General features: G+C 40.6%; 1 protein-coding gene and 1 pseudogene across 2 annotated transcripts in view; one reads left to right on the forward strand and one right to left on the reverse strand.

Annotated features, from left to right (window-relative positions):
• Positions 1-7,191: 7,191 nt before the first annotated feature.
• LOC308343356 (rhomboid domain-containing protein 3-like) lies at positions 7,192-19,198 on the reverse strand (annotated as a pseudogene). Its single transcript has 2 exons — positions 18,812-19,198; positions 7,192-8,358 (listed from the first exon to the last, which is right to left on the reverse strand). The product of its transcript is annotated as a rhomboid domain-containing protein 3-like (transcript).
• EMB (embigin) overlaps positions 18,959-20,520 on the forward strand; it is a 45,896-nt gene continuing 44,334 nt past the window's right edge. Inside the window, exon 1 of the mRNA XM_080804966.1 lies at positions 18,959-19,317. Coding sequence (XP_080661092.1) covers positions 19,197-19,317 — 121 coding nt within the window. The 5' untranslated portion in view covers positions 18,959-19,196. The remainder of the gene's footprint in view (positions 19,318-20,520) is intronic.

Here is a 20,520-nt window from a genome sequence, read left to right on the forward strand (position 1 = left end):
AACTTTAAATAAAGGCATCATATTAGACAGCCATATGACCGTGATGACGTATAAAAATTATTTTCTTAAAGTTGTGTATCTTTTGTTAAAAAGTATTATCTAGATAGGCGTCTTCCATCCCATACTGTATGTTTCCCTTGTTTGATTTGATTACATTGATTTTAGACCATCAACGTAGATTGTTGACATTCATTTGGATCTTGGTTCAGCTCTCTAGCATATTAGATCTCCCACCTGCTCTGTTACTTTCCCTCAAGTCCTCAAGGGAATATTTCCTATGTTTCCATTCAAATGATAAAAATATTAAGAGCAGGGGTGCCTGGGTGGCTCAGTGGGTTAAGCCTCTGCCTTCAGCTCAGGTCATGATCTCAGGGTCCTGGGATCCAGCCCCGCATCGGGCTCTCTGCTTGGCGGGGAGCCTGCTTCCCCCTCTCTCTCTGCCTGCCTCTCTGCCTACTTGTGATCTCTGTCAAATAAATAAATAAAATCTTTAAAAAAATATATGAAGAGGAGAGGTTCAAAAACAGATTGCAGACACACATTACTATTAGTTTCACCTTAGTATGGCCTTCTAGTTATATGTTACTTTGTTGTATTAGCAAAGTGTTCTTAATATCATTCTTATCACACTTGCTGTAATTGTTTATTTACTTATCGCTCTCAACAGCTAGACAGTAATATCTTTGATGAAGGGACAAAGCCTAATTCCATTTGTATTTTCTGTGCAAATCACAATTCTTGGTACTAAATAGTCTCTCGGTAATTAAATTATCTGCTGAATGTACCAGTTTCATTTAGAAGGATAAATAGGAATTCAAGAAATGAATAAGGTGGGAAAAGATGTTTTAGGCAATGGAAGCAATTAAGGGATGGGGTAAATTGAAGAAAATTAGGGACAAGCTTGATACTGTTAAATTTCCTTTAGGGAATTCATATTCTAGAAACATAAATAGGCAGATAAGCCAATGATCTGACTGGGCCTTCAACTGAAGCATCTCCAAGAGTTTCAATAACATATTACAGGAAAATGGAAGTGGGGACCACTGAATCTTGAAAGAAATGTCTTTATTTTAAAAAGGATAAAATGGGGGCTGCCTCTTCTGGTCTTACATTTGGTTTTGAGTAGTTTTGTATAACTTTTAAATGAGTTGGATAAACTGTCATTTTTTCACTTGAAAAAGAAACTCAGAGCTATTTGATTATTTGCTTTTGTTTACTTAAGTAAGGATTTTTTGACACTGATTTCTTCTTTTTTATTATTTCTTTGTTTCTCTCTTCTATCTTGCACCAATGGATTTTTTTTTCCTATAATATACCTAAGGGAGGGAGGGGAAGAGAGGAAGGAAAGAAGGGGGGGAAAGTGGAAAATGGAGGGAGAAAGGAAGAGAGGGATGGGCAGAAGGAAAAGATGTATAGGTTTTCCTCCCAAAGATTCTGATTCAGTGGACTGAATTGGATGATATTATAAAACTGAACTTGGAGACATTTCCAGAATTAATGGTGATGTACAACTAGGTTTGAGAGCAATCATCTAAGGGATAAGGTCATTGTTGACAAAGAAATGAACACATAACCACAAAAAATCATCTATGAGTCTAGTGTAAGCCAGTGATCTACTATTAGGATATTAGTGACGCCTACCATTGGAACTGCATCAGCAAATGTCTGTTCTCGTTCTGTCTCTGGATCACATTTTACTGCTCTCCCCTTGATTCACCTGTAAATCAAACACCAGTAAATTTTCTGAGTTGACCCATGTTCAACAAACTGACCATTTCCCTGAACAGATGTTGACATCTTAATTTCAGAGTTCCTCAATGGTGTTATTTGAAATTAGAACAATTTTGAGGCAGTAAGACCTTCCAAATTATATTTCTATTTATTAAATTTCTCTTCTGTATTAATTAGATTATAGGCTTAGAAATTCAATGGTATACATGAAAGAAGTATTTAACAAGCGTTGCTTGTAAGAAAAAAACAAATTATGGAGACTGGAAATTATGGGTGGTAATGGCAGAAAGAATCTCTCCAAAGTGGGGGGAAAAAAAACCCTGAAAATTGGAAGTTCATGTTCATGAAGCTTATTCTCACTAGAATCACCTGGAATGTTCCAAATCATTCCATCACAAAAGTATAAAGATAGAAAAAGCCTAAGGAAAATAACTTCACAAAATCTGGAGTCATAGAGAATTTCCAAGTCAATGCTGACTTGAATCCAATTTGGAAGTATTAGAGGAGAACACTGTACACCTAGAGTCTTGATTTTTAAATCAAACTAACCATAATTGGTGACACTGTTAAAATTGTACTTTCCTGCTTTGGTTATATTTTGAGACACCTTTATTTTCAGTTGTTTAAAATTATTTTCCAGTAAAGTATTTCTACCAATCAGCCACTGCTCCACTAACATGCAGATTTCAAACTATAGCACATTTTGGGGGGCTTTTTTTTAGTATATAGTTTGATTTGAGAATGAGAGGGATTGAAATAAGCTCAGCTTCCACTCTAGACTGGGAAAATTAGAGTTAAATGGAACAGTCATGTGACAGGATTATGTTGCTATTTTAACAACACTAGTCAGTTCACAGCCTAAAAAGTTCTGTTAACTTTTAAGTTGTATATATAGCTTCATATTTTAAAGAGTAATACACCTTACATTTTGCTTTGCATGAAGAATTTGTACTTTCAGTCAAATATTTCTGACTTTTCCAATCACATTCTTGGGGATACTTAAACCGAAAATTTTGTCATATATATGAGTTTGAAATAATATATATGAATATATAGGTTATATACATACCTATATAAGTGTGTATATATCTTTAGATATCTACATTTAATTATATAGATGTGTGTGTGTGTGTGTGTGTGAGAGAGAGAGAGATTTAAAATGAAGTTGTGTTAAGAACATGTCATGCCCTTCCATTCCAAGAGGGCACTACTGTTTTGCTAACTAAGAATCTCTGAATATTCTTTCCGACAAACAAAAGAGGCAAAATATTTTAAAAGTGTTTTATATGATTAATTATAATTCAGACCAATAGAAGATGTTATATAGAAAACAAGAAGCAATACTAAAAGCTGAGTTCCAATAGCATGAAATCACTGTAAAATAGTATAATGTTGATGAAATTCAAATTTTAGAAAAACATTTGGCTCTTGGTGTCAAGGACATAGTAACCGTGAGTGCAAAGAGGCTAACCAGGCTAGTACTCCTTTCTGGAAATGTGTACACAGTTAGTGGAAGAGCTGACATCATGGAGGAAAGTGAATTCCACCTAGGACATTCTTTAGTAATAAACTCGTGAGGGTTTATCTTCTCTCCCACTCTTCTCTTCCTTTGTGTGTAGATGCTACCCTCTCTTCCTTTTTATAAACTTGAGTGGATTACAGAGAAGTGAAACTGAAGGGCAGGTGTCTAGAATTTCAGTTCCTTGAGGAGCAGTATCTGATCTCACATACTCCACTTCAAAGACAAAGGCTTTGTTGAAATAGGAAACAGGTAGGGGTCACCAGTGGGCATAATCAGTTATTTGAAAGCTCTCCAGAAACTGCCAAATACTATTGCTTTTAAAGTGAGCTAGGGCTGGGGTGCCTGGCTGGCTCAATTGGTGAAGCATGCGACTCTGGATTTTGGGGTTGTGTGTTCGAGCCCCATGTTGGGTAGAGAGATGACTTAAAAAAAATAAAATCTTTAAAATAAATAAATAGAGATATGGGCTAATTAAAAATTTTTTTTGCTATATATTCATAGAACAATTCCTGATAACATTTGAAAGTAAGGTGTTTTCTTAACTTTAATTATGTTATCTTTATAGTTTCTGAAGTTTTGTTATGTTACTTAATCTTTACTGAAAACAAAATATTTTGTAAAGAAACGACAATATTTTTTATAGATAGTACGCATAATAATTGTAAACTGAAGATGAATTTTTGCCCTGCCAGCCTATGAGGAATTTAGTCTCTCACAATGTATTCATTTTCAGTTTGGAGGAAAAGTTGAATAAATACATGAGAGAGAGAGTGTGTGTGTGTGTGTGTGTGTGTGTGTATGCAAGTGTGGGTATGCACACGTGCATATGTGTGCATGTGCCTGCAAAGGTCTACATGTATACCCAAAATATCTGTGTTTTTTTAGTACTCACTTTCATATATGTGACTGAATCATTCATCAGTATATTTAACTCAATTTATGAGTAACTCTTAAGGATAACTTAATATGTTTCTTTAAGATCTCTTGATTCAGGTATTCAGGAAAACAAATACTGAGATATAATATGTATTTATTATATGTACATTGTAATCTCTTAAATTTGATAGATTACTATCAAATAATCTCCATTAATAAATGCTGGATGAAAGAATGCATCACCTTTGGAATCAATACATGTAAACTATCCATCCTCATCGGCACTTACACTGAAAATGACATGAAGGAAGAAAGGGTAACCCTTAGGTCTTTTCCCTTTCATTTCTTCCTTGCTCATCAATAAGTTGAAGGTAGGGTGTTGGTGGAATGTGCATGTGCCAAGAGCAAAATAAAAACAGCAGAATTACTTTTATGCAACATTTTCACTTACTTTGTAAGAACCAAAAACATGTATGTATAACCTATGGCATATGAGTTGTGTAATTTCAGTGACTCTGCATATGAATTATACATTCTTATATTTGCATCTAATCTGGTATTGAACAATATAAAGATGAATGGTAAAATTCTTTATAATACTTAACGTTTTATTTTTCTCTACTTAGAACATTACAGAACAAATGAAAAAGGCAGAAGTCAAGAGCGAGACCACAGAAGAAAGGTAAAAAGCTTTATAGTTTAGTACTTGTAACTTCTTCCTGCTTGTTGAACAGGGACCTCACACTTCCATTCTGCACTGGGTCCTGCAAATTACGGAGCTATCTCTGCCGAGTTTATGGAAGCGCTGGAGAGGATAGCACCATGGCATAGAGATCAGCGACACTGTCTTTCAGGTGTTGCAGCCAGCGTTTTGGCCATCCTACCTGATTCCACGATGGTGGCAAAACTTTCTAGATCCTCTTTGCCAGCATGCTGGGGCACGTTCATTCAGACTCACGCCATTATTCGGGCCTGCCCTGTTTCTTTGCTTCAACAACAAAGGGACCAGCATTTCTAAAATATTTTTTCAAAGCATCCCAAGACAACAGAGCTCTTCTCTTTCGGCTAAGAAGCCTGGCTGGGCTACAAACAGATGGAGAATGTAGTTTGTCCCCTCAAAGGTCTGGAAGATGCTGAGACTCTGAAGAGCTTGTTGTACACTTGGGTCCTCCAAGGGCGCCCTGATCTGAATGAACTTGCTTTTCAGGCTGCGTCTGTGCCATTGACTTTGCTGATGGTTCTTTCTGTCCTTTTTATTTCTGATCCTTCCAGAAATTCATTGCAGAAGCTATGAACTGAGATCTTGGTTATTTCGATACTCACAAAGAGAGCTGAGAAAGTGCAATGAATTCTTTCTTACTCAGATCTTTAGGACGAATCTTAATCCATTTAATTTTGCCCCAAATGTATCCCATGCCACTTTATTTTAAAGTGAAGTCTTTATCATTTGTACTGATGATTTTGTACTCTGTTCAAGTCTTCTGCCCATTTCTTGATTGGATTATTTATTCTGTGGGTGTTGAGTTTCATAAGCTCTTAGTAGAATTTGGATATTAACTCCTTATCTGATATGTCACTTGCAAATATCTTCTCCCAGTCTGTCTGTTGTCTTTTGGCTTTGTCGACTGCTTCCTTGGCTGTGCAAAAGCCTTTTATCTTGATGAAGTCCCAATAGTACATTTTTGCCTTTGTTTCCCTTGCCTTTGTAGACATGTCTAGCAAGAAATTGCTATGGCCAAGGTCACAGAGGTTACTGCCTGTGTTCTCTAGGATTTTGATTGATTCCTGTCTCACATTTAGGTCTTTTATCTATTTTGAGTCTATTTTCGTGTATCATGTAAGGAAATGGTCCTGGTTCATTGTTCTGCATGTGGCTCTCCAATTTTCCCAACATATTGGTGCTTTTTTAATATTAGGGATATTAACTCTTTATAGATGACACACTGTACATATTTTCTCCTAATCTGTATTTTTTTTTTTTGTGGTGTCTTTCATCATGTACAAATTTTCTTTAATTTGTTATGTAGTCAAAAATATCAGTCTTTTTCTGTATTTCTTTTTTTTTTTAAAGATTTTTATTTATTTATTTGACAGACAGAGATCACAAGCAGACAGAGAGGCAGGCAGAGAGAGAGGAGGAAGCAGGCTTCCCGTGGAGCAGAGAGCCCCATGTGGGGCTTGATCCCAGGACCCTGAGATCATGACCTGAGCCGAAGGCAGAGGCTTTAACCCACTGAGCCACCCAGGCGCCCCTTTTTCTGTATTTCTAATATTCTTTTCTATCCCTAAAATAATTTGTAAATCCTATAGCTTTTACATAATTTTATAGTTTTATCTTTAGAACTCTCATGAATTTGGAATTTATCAGTTTGTATGATGTGTGTGATAAGAATCTAAATAAATCTATCAAAGTGGATAACACATTAGCCTCTAATTTATTGAATTATCTTTCTCTTCCTCACTATTATGAAACGTTATGTATATTCTCATGTACAGGAGTGTCTCCTTTTGTCTCTCTATTCTTCACTGAATTATTTGTCTTTTCCTCTACTAATATCACACTTATTTTCCAAATATAGCTCTCCAGTTTTCCTTGAGCTATTTTTATTGTTTTGTTTTGCCAAAATTTACCAGAGTCTGGTTTATTCTGTTGTTTCAAATTAAGTACCATGATTATTACATGAAAATGTGGGGCCAAATGTGATAAAACAAGAACTTAAATAAGAGAAATAAATATCAGAACGGGAGAAACAAACAAACAAACGAATCACCATTAGTTACAATTTGTGTGATTTTCTCCATAGAAAATCCTGGAAATTCAATTTAAAAAAACTATTAAAATGAACAAAACAATTTAGTAAGGTGACCATTTAGAAGATAATATATATGATAATACTTTTTTTTTTTTTTTGGAAAGCAAACTGGTATTTATTCTAGGCAGTGCCAGGGTGGGGTGGGTGGGGTGCGGTGTGGATGGGGGGGCTCTCCTGTATCACACTGTGACTCTCTGCAGACAGAGCTGAGGCTTGGGTAGGCTACCCACCCACAAGCCAAGCCTGTGGTCACCTGAGGGTCTGCCTGTGCTGCAGAGGACCAGGGCCCTTGGGGGTGGGCAGGCAATCCCTCCCCTGAGTCACCAGGACCTCAGTGCCCACCTCGCCCCCCACGCCCCCAGCCAGCAGTGACACACAGCACCCTCCATGCGTCCCGTGGCTGTTGAAGCCACCACTGCCTGCTCTGTGGGGAACCCATGTGCTCCAGCTGCTGCAGCCGCAGAGAGGAGGCTGGACTTAGGCAGCCATCATGGGCTCTCAGGACACTGTGCGGGCCCCTCATGAGTGAGGCCTGGATCCCCTCCTGCAGCAGCTCTTCCTCTCAGGCTGCCCACAGTGGAGTCGCTGGGGAGAAGCTGGGCTAAGCCCAGGCTGGGCTCCCCTCTCAGGAGCCCTCCCAGATCTGCTACACAGGCCCCAGGCCTGGCAGGAGCTGGGCTGAGCCTTCACTGTGGGACAGGAGGCTGTGTAAGGAAATCCAGGGGCACGAGGCCTCCCTCCAACTGGATGGGGACTAGGCAGGCAGCTCAGCCAGGCCGCTTGGGGTAGGAAGGCATCGGAGTGGTCTGTGCCCTGCCTGGGCCCTGCACCAGACGCCCTCCTGCAGCGCTTATGGCTTCAGTGAGAGAGCTCCAGCCACTGGAAGGTCCCAGCTGCATAAGCCAGGCCCCAGTTAGGCTGCAGAATAGCTACAGGTAGGGTGGCTCGAGCTGAGCAGCGGTGTAAGGCCAGCAGCAGCTATAGCAGCAGCCACAGTGATAGGAACCCCTGGGGAAGTCTAAGGGGTAACTCCGCTCTGCCAGCATGGCCAGCTGGACAGGCATGGAGGTGTAGCCAGCAGCGGCACTGGACACCCCGAGACCTGTCAGCAGCACACCTATTAGCCCAGCAGCCAAGGGGAGCAGTGCAGAGGCATGCAGGAGCTGCCATGTGCCCAGTTGCCCTCTTGGCATTGACCCAGTGTGGGCAGGAGCAGCGGACTCAGGAGCAGGCCACGTAGCCCAGGGCGTGGGTCAGCAGCCAGGGAGCCTGCCAGGGGCCTAGCAACAGCTCTGGGGCCAGGGTGAGGCTGGGGCCAGCTCCCAATAGCCTCAGGTTGCTCAACAGCAGCAGCATAATGGAGGAGACAAGAGGCCATGCTGGGGACAGTAAGGGTGCATGGAAGGGGGGGATGCTCTGGCATGCACAGAGTGGCTGAAGGTATCAAGTGTGGTCTTGGGGCTTTGTGCTTGCTCTCTGAGAAACCTGGAGGACAGAATGAGAACACAAGGATGGGGAATGATAGAGAGTGGGGAGCCCACTTTTTTTAAATTTATAGAAATAACAATATACAAGCATTTATTTTAAAATACATTTTTAAAGATTTTATTTATTTATTTACTTGACAGAGAGAGAGAGAGAGATCACAAGTAGGCAGAGAGGCAGGCAGAGGGGAAGGGGGAAGAAGGCTCCCCGCAGAGAGAGCCCAATGCAGGGTTTGATCCCAGGACCCCGAGATCACGACCTGAGCTGAAGGCAGAGGCTTAACCCACTGAGCCGCCCAGGCGCCCCCTATTTTAAAATACTTTTAACAAAAACAAAAACAAAAAATGCTATGAATTATATACTCATGAATATGAATATATTTTAATGATTTATTTATTCATTTGAGAGAGAGAGAGCTAGTGTGAGTGGGGGAAGGGGCAGAGGGAGAGGGAGAGAATCTCAAAACAGAATCCCCACTGAGCATGGCACCTGGACCGTGGGGCTCCATCCCAGGATCATGACCAGAGCCGAAATCAGAAGTTGTTCGTTTAACTGACTGAGCCACCCAGGTGCCCCTTTATGAGTATATTTACCTAAAATCATGTAAAACTTAAAAGAAGGAAAATTTAAAATTTCTCAAGACTCAGTAAAATGATGATAACAAAATAGAGAGGACTCAACATTACAAAGATGTCAATCCTCCCCAAATTAATCTATAAATTAGATGCAATTTCTATTTAAATTCTACTCTTAAAAGTAATTGATCATGAGTGATTGATTCAAAAGAATCTGTTAAGTACAAAAACATTTGGTAAACTAGAAATAAAACAAAGTTCCTTTGTATAATTATGTGTGTCTACCAAAAATTATATGTTCAGGAGTATATGACCAGCCCAAGGTTCCCCAAAAACATTTAAGATAATCTTCAAGTGGGGGTGCCTGGCTAGCTCAGTCAGTGGAGTGTGTGACTCTTAATCTTGTGTTGTAGGTTGTAGCCCCAGGTTGGGTGTAAAAATTGCTTAAAAATAAAATCTTAAAAAAAAAATACTCCTCAAATGAAGTTGAAAGTCAGCAAAGTCCCATGTTATGTGTTCAGAGTGATTAAAATAAACTTTTCATTCCCACAATCTTGAACAAGAATAAACAACTAAAGATCACCCAACACCCAAAGAAAAGATTCCATCTAGAAAGAGCAACCAACAAAAATTATATTTAACAAAAGAATACTGTAGGATTTCTTTCTTTTTTTTAAAGATTTTATTTTATTTATTTGACAGACAAAGATCACAAGTAGGCAGACAGGCAGGCAGGGAGAGAGGAGGAAGCAGGCTCCTTTCCAAGCAGAGAACCCGATATGGTGCTTGATCCCAGGACCCTCCCTGGGACCATGACCTGAGCTGAAGGCAGAGGCTTTAACCCACTGAGCCACCCAGGGGCCCCTACTGTAGGATTTCTAATTAAAGTAAAGTATTAATCATACTTTCATTACTACTCTTCAGCGTTTTGGTGATTCTGAGATATTTTTTGTAATTGTTTCTCATCCTAGGATCTTCTTTCCTGTCCCCATATTTCCCCCTTTAATTTGATTTACTCTCTTGATTTTGAGGAGGACTTTCTTCAGTAGCTTGCTGAAAACAAGCATGGATGGGAGATACATTTTTTGAGATAGTTCATACTTTAACATGTTTTTATTTTGTACTCATATTTAGTTGACATTTCAACAGGGCCTGTAACTCTAGGTTGGAAACATTTCCCTGCAGAATTTTGGAGGAATTTCTCTTCTATTAAGAATACCAGAGCTACTCTATTTGTTGACCAGTTCCATATCCCCTTCTAGGGAACCAATATGATTTCTTCTTATCCACAGTTCTGAAATTTCACAGTGACATCCTTGATGTGAGTCTATTTTCAATCTACTGGGAATTTGGTGGAAACCTTCAGCCTGCATTTCCTTCAGATTTAGTTAATTTTTGAATTAACAATGAAATATTGTTGATTTCCTCAATTTTCTTTGTTCTTTCTATTATTTGGATATTGGGCCTCCTGGACTAATTATACAATATTACCTTTTTTCTCTTCTTAACAGCCCTCTCCGTCCTTCTGCTTTATTTTCTGTGAGGTTTTCCTCAACTTTATTTTCCCAAACCTTTTTATTTTTTTTCATCATGTTTTAAAATCTAATTTTCCCCCCAAATGTTCTTTCTCATAATAGCTTGTTCTTTTTTCATAGATGGAATATCATTTCTTAATCTGAGGATTTTTATGATAATTTTCTACTGAAATTTCTTGTCTTTATATAATTTTTACTAGTAAGTTTCTTCTGTCTTGGTTTCTGTTTCCGTATTAAATCTTTTTCTTGGGTGTTTGGTGATCTTTTTTTATTTATTCTTGTTCAAGACTATAGGGATTAAAAGTTTATTTTAATCATTCAGAGGAAATATATGGGACTTTCTGACTTTGAGATTCATTTGAAGATCATCTTAAATATTTTGGGGACCCTTGGGCTGGTCACATACACCTGAAAGTCTTCTTTTAATCCCCTATCTGGAGAGTAAAGGTAATAGCCAATTAGTAAAAAGATACAGGCTTCCAGTTATGGATTGAATAAGTCATGGAAATGAAAGTTACAGCATAAGGAATATAGTCCATGTATTATAATAGTCTTATGGTGACTGATGGTAGCTCCACTTGTGAGCATAACACAGTACATAGAGTTGTGACATAGTACATAGTACATAGAGTTCTGAAACTAATGTAACATTGTGTGTCAGGTATAGTTAAATTTAAAAAAAAAAAAAGGAAAGAATAAAAAGGTTCTTAGCATCCAGCATTCAGTGTGTGTGAAGACACTGATCTTCCTATTTTCAGTGAAGTACCCATGCAGTAGCTCTGCAGAGACAGAACAAACTTCTACAGTCACGCTGAGTCCTATCCTAATCAAGGCTGGATACATGGTTTAATTTTCTATGGAGTCATCTTAACATTAGTAATTTTTGAACAATGAATATGCGTTTTAGTTTTGCTCTGAGCCTCACAAATTAGGTGTCCAGTCCTGAGTACTCACACCTTCAAGTCTGCAGATCCAAGACTGAAGACCCTTAGTTTTCCTCTCTTCTGTTTCCTCTGAGAGTGGGAGAAGGGCCTTTGCCCAACAACATACAATTCAGGTGGGGGTTCAGGGATCTGTTTCTAAATTAAACTTCCACACAATTCTCTTTATTCTAACACTGTTTTTTACCCTTCCTTCCTCTCCCTCCAAAAGTAACTGTGCCTAAATCTAGCTTTGCATGGGCACCAAGGTCACAGTATGTTGGAAGCTATTTCTCTACCACTTCTGTATGTCTTGGCTACGAAATCTATCAAAGTGGCTCCTCTTTATGCACAGTGGAATAGGGTCCTTCCCCTGAGTGCTAAACCTGCATTGTATGTCCAGTAGAGTACTCTGGTGTTAGCAAGCCTCTTCGTGGTATTGTGGGATATAAGGGGAGGTGTTGGCCAACTTCTGCCTTTCTTTCTGGTGATCACATCCATTATATGTTTTGCCAATAAAATCTGTTCCTTAATCCATTACAATGACTTGGTAGCATTTATTCCAAGCTCCAGTGCACAAGGCACAGCTCCAAATTGGATGCATTTTGCACAAAATTACCTCAAGAAAAAAAAATACCACTATTGTGCAATCTATAACAATAGTGGTAATAACAACAAAATCATTACAACAAACATCCACATATTTTGTTTTATAGTTTGCAATAGTGCCAAAACATTTTTTCTTTACAACATTGGCAGATATGTACTATTTCCCTGTTTTATAGGAAAGGAAACCGAACTTTGGAGTGGTGACTGTTTCTAAATTCACAAAAAGATGAAATGGTAGTGCTGTGACTCAAAACCACTGCCTTCAAATAAATATTCTTTTAACCAGTATAAATCAGCAAGCCTGTCTCATCCACACACAGAGGTTTCTCTTTTTCATATACTATCTCCATTTTTGCTAATTTTCCTTTTTTAGAAAAAGATTTTATTTATTTATTTGACAGAGAGAGAAATCACAAGTAGGCAGAGAGGCAGGCAGAGAGAGAGGGGGAAGCAGGCTCCCCACCGAGCAGAGAGCCCAATGCAAGGCTCAATCCCAGGACCCTGAGATCATGACCTGAGCCAAAGGCAGAGGCTTAACCCACTGAGCCACCCAGGCAAACCCATTTTTGCTTATTTTCTACACTGAAAAGAACTAAACCTTCTGCCTTTCCCTTTTGGTCAAAAGTTCCTTAACAAACAAAAACCTATATTTATTAACTCTCCTGAGCAACCATTAATCTTCCAGAATGCATACAAAGCTGCTTTTTATCGGAAGCCAAACCCAGAGTTACTGCTTATTGATTACACCCATCTTCAAAAAGACATTTATAGAACACCTAACATGTTGCTGATCCTAAAATAGAGTATGACTTCTCTGCAACAGTTAAACGAAAAACAAGATCACTACAAAAGGCCAAATACCTAGTCATAGAGATGAATTAGTTTTATCTAACTTAATTTTAATTCTTTTTAAAAAAATAACAAAACAATTAAAATGTTATGGGAAATAGTATATTGGTTCTATTCTGAGATAAAACTCCGTGCATAAAGTCAAACATTCGGATATAAACCGAAACTTAAGTCATTTATAGTGAAAAATGTTCTCTCTCACCACCTGCCCCCCAACATTGGAAATGTTGAGGTAATATTTTAGGGATCAGTGTTTTGACATCTTGATTTTGCCTTCTATAAATTGCTTCAACTCCAAAATGTGAACATGAGCTGGAGCTCTTAAGATACAGTCCAGCATGAAATCTTTACTTTCATCGGGCAAATATTCAGATTATTGGACATATTCAGATTATTTAATATCCCTTCTTATTCATGTGTTTGGTTAGCCACTCCTCCCCATAATCTTAACTAAACATTGTCACTTCTCTGACATAACTTGAAATGTGAGAAAAAGTCAGCAAAATTAAACAAATAATAAATGAACAATTTATTTATTTATTTAATTTATTTTTTAAAGATTTTATTTATTTATTTGACAGAGATCACAAGTAGGCAGAGAGACAGGCAGAGAGAGAGAGAGGAGGAAGCAGGCTCCCTGTGGAGCAGAGAACCCGACTCGATCCCAGGGGCTCGATCCCGGGACCTGGGATCATGACCTGAGCTGAAGGCAGAAGTTTTAACCCACTGAGCCACCAAGGCACCCATGAACAATTTATTTAAATGACTGGTTAGTTTATTGCCAAAAATCAGACATGACATAAAATTCTAAAATAAAAGATGGCTGAAGATGACAAGAAGATAAGTCATAATTATTACATAAATTTACATAATAAATTTACATTTGTAGAGATTAACATTTATATTAACATGAATTGCAAACATAAAAAAGAGAAAGCGAAAAAGACTGGAAGAAAACTTAGGATGACTTTATTTTTTTCTTAAAACAATGAAGGCTTTTCTAGGTATGACAAAAACATGGACCATTTTTTAAAAATACTGGTTAATTTGACTACATAACAAATAATTTTTGGTGATAAAGTCACAAGACAAAAAGCATACTGGGAGAAGTTATTACCAAAAACTAAGTAGACAGTGACAAATGATGGAAGTAGGTTTGGATTCTCCTGAGGTCTCTTTCCTTGGCCTGCAGAGGGCTGCCATCAATTTATGTCCTCATGTCCTCACATAGCCTTTTCTGTGTGTGTGTGTGTGTTTACTGACTATGGTGTCTCTTCCTTTTTTTTTTTTTTTTTTTTTTAGCATAAGGTCCATGCCCAGGGTGGATTCCAACATGGGGTTTAAACTCATGACCTTGAGATCAAAACCTGAGTTCAAGAGTTGGATGCTTAACCAACTGAAAGACCCAGGTGCCCTCTTCTTCTTAAAAGGGTGCAATATTGGATTAGGTCCAAGTCTGGTCATATTAGATCCCATGCCTACCCATATGACTTCATTTACCCTTAATTACCTCTTTACAGGTTTATCTCCAAACACAGTTACAATCTAAGCTACTAAGGGTTAGAGCTTCAATATATGAATTGGGTGGGTACGGGAGATATAATTCAGTCCATTACACCTTTGATCTGGCAATGGGATCCTTCTCCCTCTCTATCGACTTACTTCTGGTGCCAAGTGACCACACAGAGTGTATCAGGATCTGGTCTTCGATTCTTCACCTTGAAGTTGGGATGCCCAGGGAGCCGATTCAGTCATAGGGCTGGTTGGGTCACACAGCAAAAATTCTGTATGCCTTTTAAGCCATTTCTGATCGGGTGACCAGCAATAACTTGGCCTTATACCAAAGGGACTACCAAACTCAAAACTATATTATAATAAATCCCTATGAAATGTGTTCTTAACTCAACTTCCTCTTAGCAGGATCCCCAAAACACTCACAGCATGCCATCTGACACGTGGGAAAGTGAATTGCAAGAGCAGCTGGAGTAGAAATACTTGGTCATATTAAACAGTTCCAGTTAAAATGTTTACTTTAGCACATTTTACAAAAACGTGTGTGAAATGAACATACTACTAGTTCCCATCCCAGAACCTTGGAATGGACATCTGTACAAGTCAGGGATCCAGCTTCCCCTTCTAATGAGACAGGCCTCTTTCTGGGTTGAATGGGGTGTCCGTTTTGAAGTGAATACCTCATGTATTAAGTTGGGGAGCATCTGCTTTTGTTTCAAAAAATAAGTATGAAGAAATGTTGCCTGTCCTAGTGGGGAGGACTGGAGTGGATATTCAGAGCATCTTGTCATATTTTGAAAACATTTCTATATTTGGGGAGATTTTCACATTAGGAATCCTGCCTTCTCCCATCGAGGTCAGAGCTCAAACGCTCAGCCTGTCTTGAAGCTAGCAGCCGGGCATGCACTCTGGCCTTGGACACTCCCAGGGGAGGGAGACTGATTCCACGAGGAGCAGAGGAGCCCAGCAGCACTTCCATTTGGCTGGTGAAGGTAGCAGTGGGCATTGCAAGGGCCAGTTGCTGACCCGCAGGTGGCCTCAGGGGTAGAAGCAATAGGGTATGGAGTCCCCAGCATCTCCTGTTTGATGGCGGAGGCATCCATGGTATTGATATTTAGTGAGTTTACTGCATGAATCCTGGTGCTCCTGAAAGTTTATCCTTGAGTCTGTTTTTTCAACAATCCCAAGTAGTACATAATAAACTTTAAGTGCTTATTTTTCTGCTTAAACTAGCCAGACTGGATTTTGTTGTTTGCAACAACATTTGGACATGATATTTTCACACCTTAAAAAAGCTCACCCCAACTTACAATAAAACAAATATAAGTTAAACTGTAAATGTATGCTGTTTTCAACTGTCGGATTGACAAAGATAGATATTTTGACTTGTTGGCATTGATATAGTGAAACAAGTCCTTTCATCTATTACTGTTTGGTATAATGTTTTCTTCAATAACAGTTTTTAAAAAATTAAATATTGCCTTCCATAAGAGGTAACACACATCCACATTCCCATTCTCATTTTCACACCTTTCTAGTACCCTATCACACATTTCTCACTCAACAACAGCTTATATCCTAAAAGAAAATAAAAATAAGAATTTTATAGCATTATTCCACAAACACAAGTTTTAGGGGGAAAAAATGAAAAAAATGTATTTTCTAAGTGATTCTCTAATAAGTAAAAAAGAGAGCACACGAGAAGTACTATTTATTTTAAGATACTGCAGGTAATACAAAGACTTGTGGAACTATTTTTGAGATACTGAAAAGAGTTGTAATGGAATTGGGAAAGAAGATATAATCACATAACAAGCTGAATACTAATAAAATATTTAAATGTAACTTGAAGTCAACTATGAAGATCAAGTCACAAGGCTATAAATTATTAGTTGTCAGATTAACTGTAGGGACAGCATGCGTTCAGAGGACAGTGTTTGGATCATTTAGTGTGGTGACACAAGTTACCGTAAAATTTAGTGGTTTAAAACAACAGAGTTTTCTCCCAATTGTGTGGCCCAGGAGTTCAGGCAGGGCTCAGCTGGGCAATTCTCCTCCAAGAAGTATCAACTGGGATCACTGTGTGTTACTCAGCTGGGGGCTGGCCTTGCCTGAGGCTCTGAGATGCACAGATCTAGTACCTTGCTTCCCTTTGGCCTCTCCATGTATCATCTCACTGTTGTCTCTGTGTGGTTTGGGCTTCTCACAGCATGTTGCTCTCAAGGTAGTCATACTTCTCTCCTGGCAGCTGTCTTGTAAGAACAGGGAGGAAGGAAGTGGATGCTCTTGTGGCTTGGTTCAGGAAACTCTCACAATGTTACTGTTGCATTATTTGATAGGTCAGGGAGGTCAGGGAGACCACCCAGCTTGAAGAAAGGAACCACAGGACCCTTTTTCCCCCTCATGATGAGGATAGCATTGGTGGCCATATTTAACTCATCATGCAAAGAACGGTCGATTTGGATTAGAAAGGTCAGAAAAAGCCATACAAGGAAGGTATCATATAAGCTGGTTTTAAAGAATATAGAACATTTGAAAAAAATGAGGTGAAGTTGGGATAAGAACAAAAACATTAATTCTCTAAAAATAAAACAGTTAACAATGGGGAAAAGATACTCAAAATGCTTAGCAAACCAAGCATTATATTTCTTTCTCAATTTATTTTGCTGTAACAACGAAAGTGACTGTGGGAATTAGTCTCAGCTTGGGCAAGTCACTTTTCCCTAATTCATGAACACATTGATTCAACCGAGAAGATGATCTTTCTTTGAATGAGATCAACTCATTTGAAGTAAAGTGAATTTGAGCTAATAGGACCAACTGAGGAAGGCCAGTCAATGTTCAGCTTGTTTGGAGAAGAGTTCACCGTTAAAACTCCAAAGGTATAGACAAATGATTGTAGTTAATCCTGAGACAGGATGCAGGACAGAAAGACAGGGGTGTGATTTAGCAACCGTCAGGCAATATGGGTTTAGCAAGTCTGGTCAAGGTCCTAAGAGAGTTCATGATGGAAAATGTTAGTCCTACAAGATTTCTTATAAGGCTTTGTTCAGAAAGGGTTAATCATCATAACCATAATTTGATCACTGAGAAGAGGCTTTCCTGAGATTTGTAGTTAATAGATTAATAGTTCTGTAGGGGCGTGTGTGTGTGCGCGCGCGCGCGTGTGTGCATGTACATACTTCTTGCGGTACGTGCAACCTCTTCTGAACCCAGTGCCTGACATTTGGCAGATATTCAATATTAATTAGGTATTACTATGCTTAATGGATTTTATTACTCATATTCTCTTAACACCAATTTAAATAATTTTCCCTGTATAATATTAAACTGGAAAACAGGCATATTTTAGTAATACCTACCAATTAAAAATGAACCATTCCTCTGTGAAGCAAGCATCGCTCTTGTTTAGCACTTCAGTTTCAAAGTTTGTGTCTGACAAGATCTTTCAATCTTTTTTTCTTTTTAAGATTTTATTTATTTAAAAGAGAGAGAGAGAGCGAGAGCACAAGCGGGGTGGGGCGGGGAGGGGAGAGAGGGAGAGGGAGAAGCGGACTCCCGCGCTAAGCAGAGAACCTGATGCAGGGCTCTATCCCAGGAGGGCCTGATCACGATCTGAGCAGAAGGCAGCTGCTTAACAAAATGAGCCACTTTTTTTTTTTTTTTTTTTTGGTGACACTGATACGTAATGAATTTATGAATATCAAACCTGGGAACAAGACTTGTGAGAACTGCTTTAAAAAAATCTTTTAATGTTTTTTAACACCCTGGAGGATCATCATATCTTAACTGTTCTTTTACGTTAAAACGTAGATTTCTCCTCCCCTCTCTGATAGTTTTTAGTTTTAGTTGGTCGGGAGCACAGAAAATTCCAAGCTACAGCCTTGCAGGGTAGGAGATAGCATTATCTTAAACAGTGCTCCAGTCTGACGAAGGTCAACAGGCTTGTGCCATTTACACAGTATCTACTTTCGGTAGTTTTTGTGTCTTGACCTCTAGGTGGCTCCTTAAAAGCTGTTAGGCTAAGCAAACAATAGGAAAAGAAAAACAGACACTGTGGGGCCTTGGGACTCCGAAACCTTCATCTAGAGAGAACCGGCTAAGCCTTCAGAGACTGGTGGGGAAGGTGTGAGCGTTTGGTACGGAGAGCAGAGAAAGACTCGTCCCGGAGGCAGGGCAGCTGGATAGCGCCTTCCACCTGCGCAAGCATTAATCTCCTTAAAAACCCAGGGATGTCAGGAGGGGGGCGCGGGGTAGTGGTGGGGGGCGCAGAAAAGTGTTCTCCATCCTCTCATCTGTCCCATCAAAGTAAATAAGTGCACCTTGCCTCAGACGAACTAACTGTAAAGGATAGTCTGTAGATTACATATATACACACACCCACTAGGAGTTTCAAGCTGTCCTGCAGAGACCAGCTAGACATCACCTGCCGCGTCCTTAGCAAGCTCCCGCCCAGACCTGCGGGAGCCGGGAGGGAGGAGGCAGGAGAGGATGCGGCGCGGAGGTGGCTCCTGCACATCCGGACACGCCCGCTGCGGCCGCCGAGCTCCATAATTGATGGGGGACGGGGCGCAGTCCGGGGTCGGCTTCGGGCGCAGGGAGAGCGTCTCAGGGGAGGAGGGCAGGGCGGCCGGGCCCCTCCCACTCTGCCTTTTGTCGCGTGTCCCGCCCCCGGGACTGGCAGCAGGCACCGGGCCACCGGCGAGTGTGCGCAGAAACTTCGGCCACCGACGGCGGTGCGCGAGGACCGCGGCTGACCTGCCGGCGCCATGCGCGCCCTACCCGGCCTGCGGGGGCTCCGGGAGGCGCCGCCGGCGCTGCGGCTGCCGCTGCTCCTCCTGTGCCTCCTCGCCACGGAGCGCCGGAGCTGGGCGGACGGCAACACTACAGGTGCGAAGGCTGCGGGGCCGGGTTGCGGGGCCGGGTTGCGGGGGAGGGTGCGCAAGGAAGGGGCGCGCGAGGTCGTGCGCGGGTGAGGCTGAGGGTTTGACCGACGCGCCGGGGCAGGGGTGGTGGGGAGCGACGCGGGGATGCTGGGGACGGCGGGTGGCGAGCGGCGGCCGCCTCCTCCCATGGGCCGGGCTTGGGTTGTCTAAGCTGGACGAGGAGACTGCAGCGGACGGGGCGCCTCCGCGCCAGGGATGGAGTCTGGAAGGAAGAGCGCCCCGCGAGTCGGGGGCGTTAGTAGTAGGGCGGTGTCTGGGTGTTCCCAGGACGAGGGCGGCGGGTGTGCGGATGCGGGCGGGAGCAAGGTAGCGCCCGGGTTTCTGCAAAAGCGGCAGGACTTCTGAAAGCCACGTTCCCCGAGGCCGACTCCCTTCGCCGGAATCGATAGTAGGTTTAAATATCACCTCCCTGCCTGGCAGGTGGGTTGGCTTTGAGGATGTGCAAAACGTTACGAAAACCAACACCAAGTTTGCCATTTTAGCTTCACCTGTTTATAATTACTTCTTGTGTTGAAAGTATTTCATCCAACCTACCTTCTAATGCAGTTTTTTGCGTAAACATTTTCAACGTGTTAGCAGCTAATTAGGACAGTAGACTGCCATTCAGGTTCGCAAAGAGTGCCTATCGGCAACTGCAATTAAGATACTCTACACGAGATTTTCGGTCTTGCAAAGGAATTCACTTTTATGAACTTACAGCATGTAGACTTTTTGTAACATAAGGATGGTAAGACAATCAAGGATAAGATTATTCAATTTTTACCACTGTCCTTTAAAAGGCCTAGTTGTTAACAACTTGGACAAAACATTTTGGGTTGCTTCAGTTCCTAAATTTCCTTGACACCCTTTCTGGGGGACATACCTCTTTTTCATTCATGGGACTTACAAAAGAATGGTCAAGGACTTTTCCGTTGGGGCTATTCCTAGATTCGATCCTCTTTCACTTAAGACTGTTGCAGCTTTGCATTCTGGGTCAGTTCTAGAACTGCGGTTCTCCACGTGGCTCTATGTTAGAATTAACTGGGAGCTTTAACAACTGATGGCTGGATCCTTCCCTCAAAGTTTTTTATTCAGTTGGCCTGGGATTTAGCCTGGACATCAGGTATTTTGAAGTTCCCTTGTGATTTTAATCACGTGATCCTAAGCA

This window comes from Martes martes (assembly GCF_963455335.1).
Source record: "Martes martes genome assembly, chromosome: 5".
Taxonomy (NCBI): Eukaryota; Metazoa; Chordata; class Mammalia; order Carnivora; family Mustelidae; genus Martes; species Martes martes.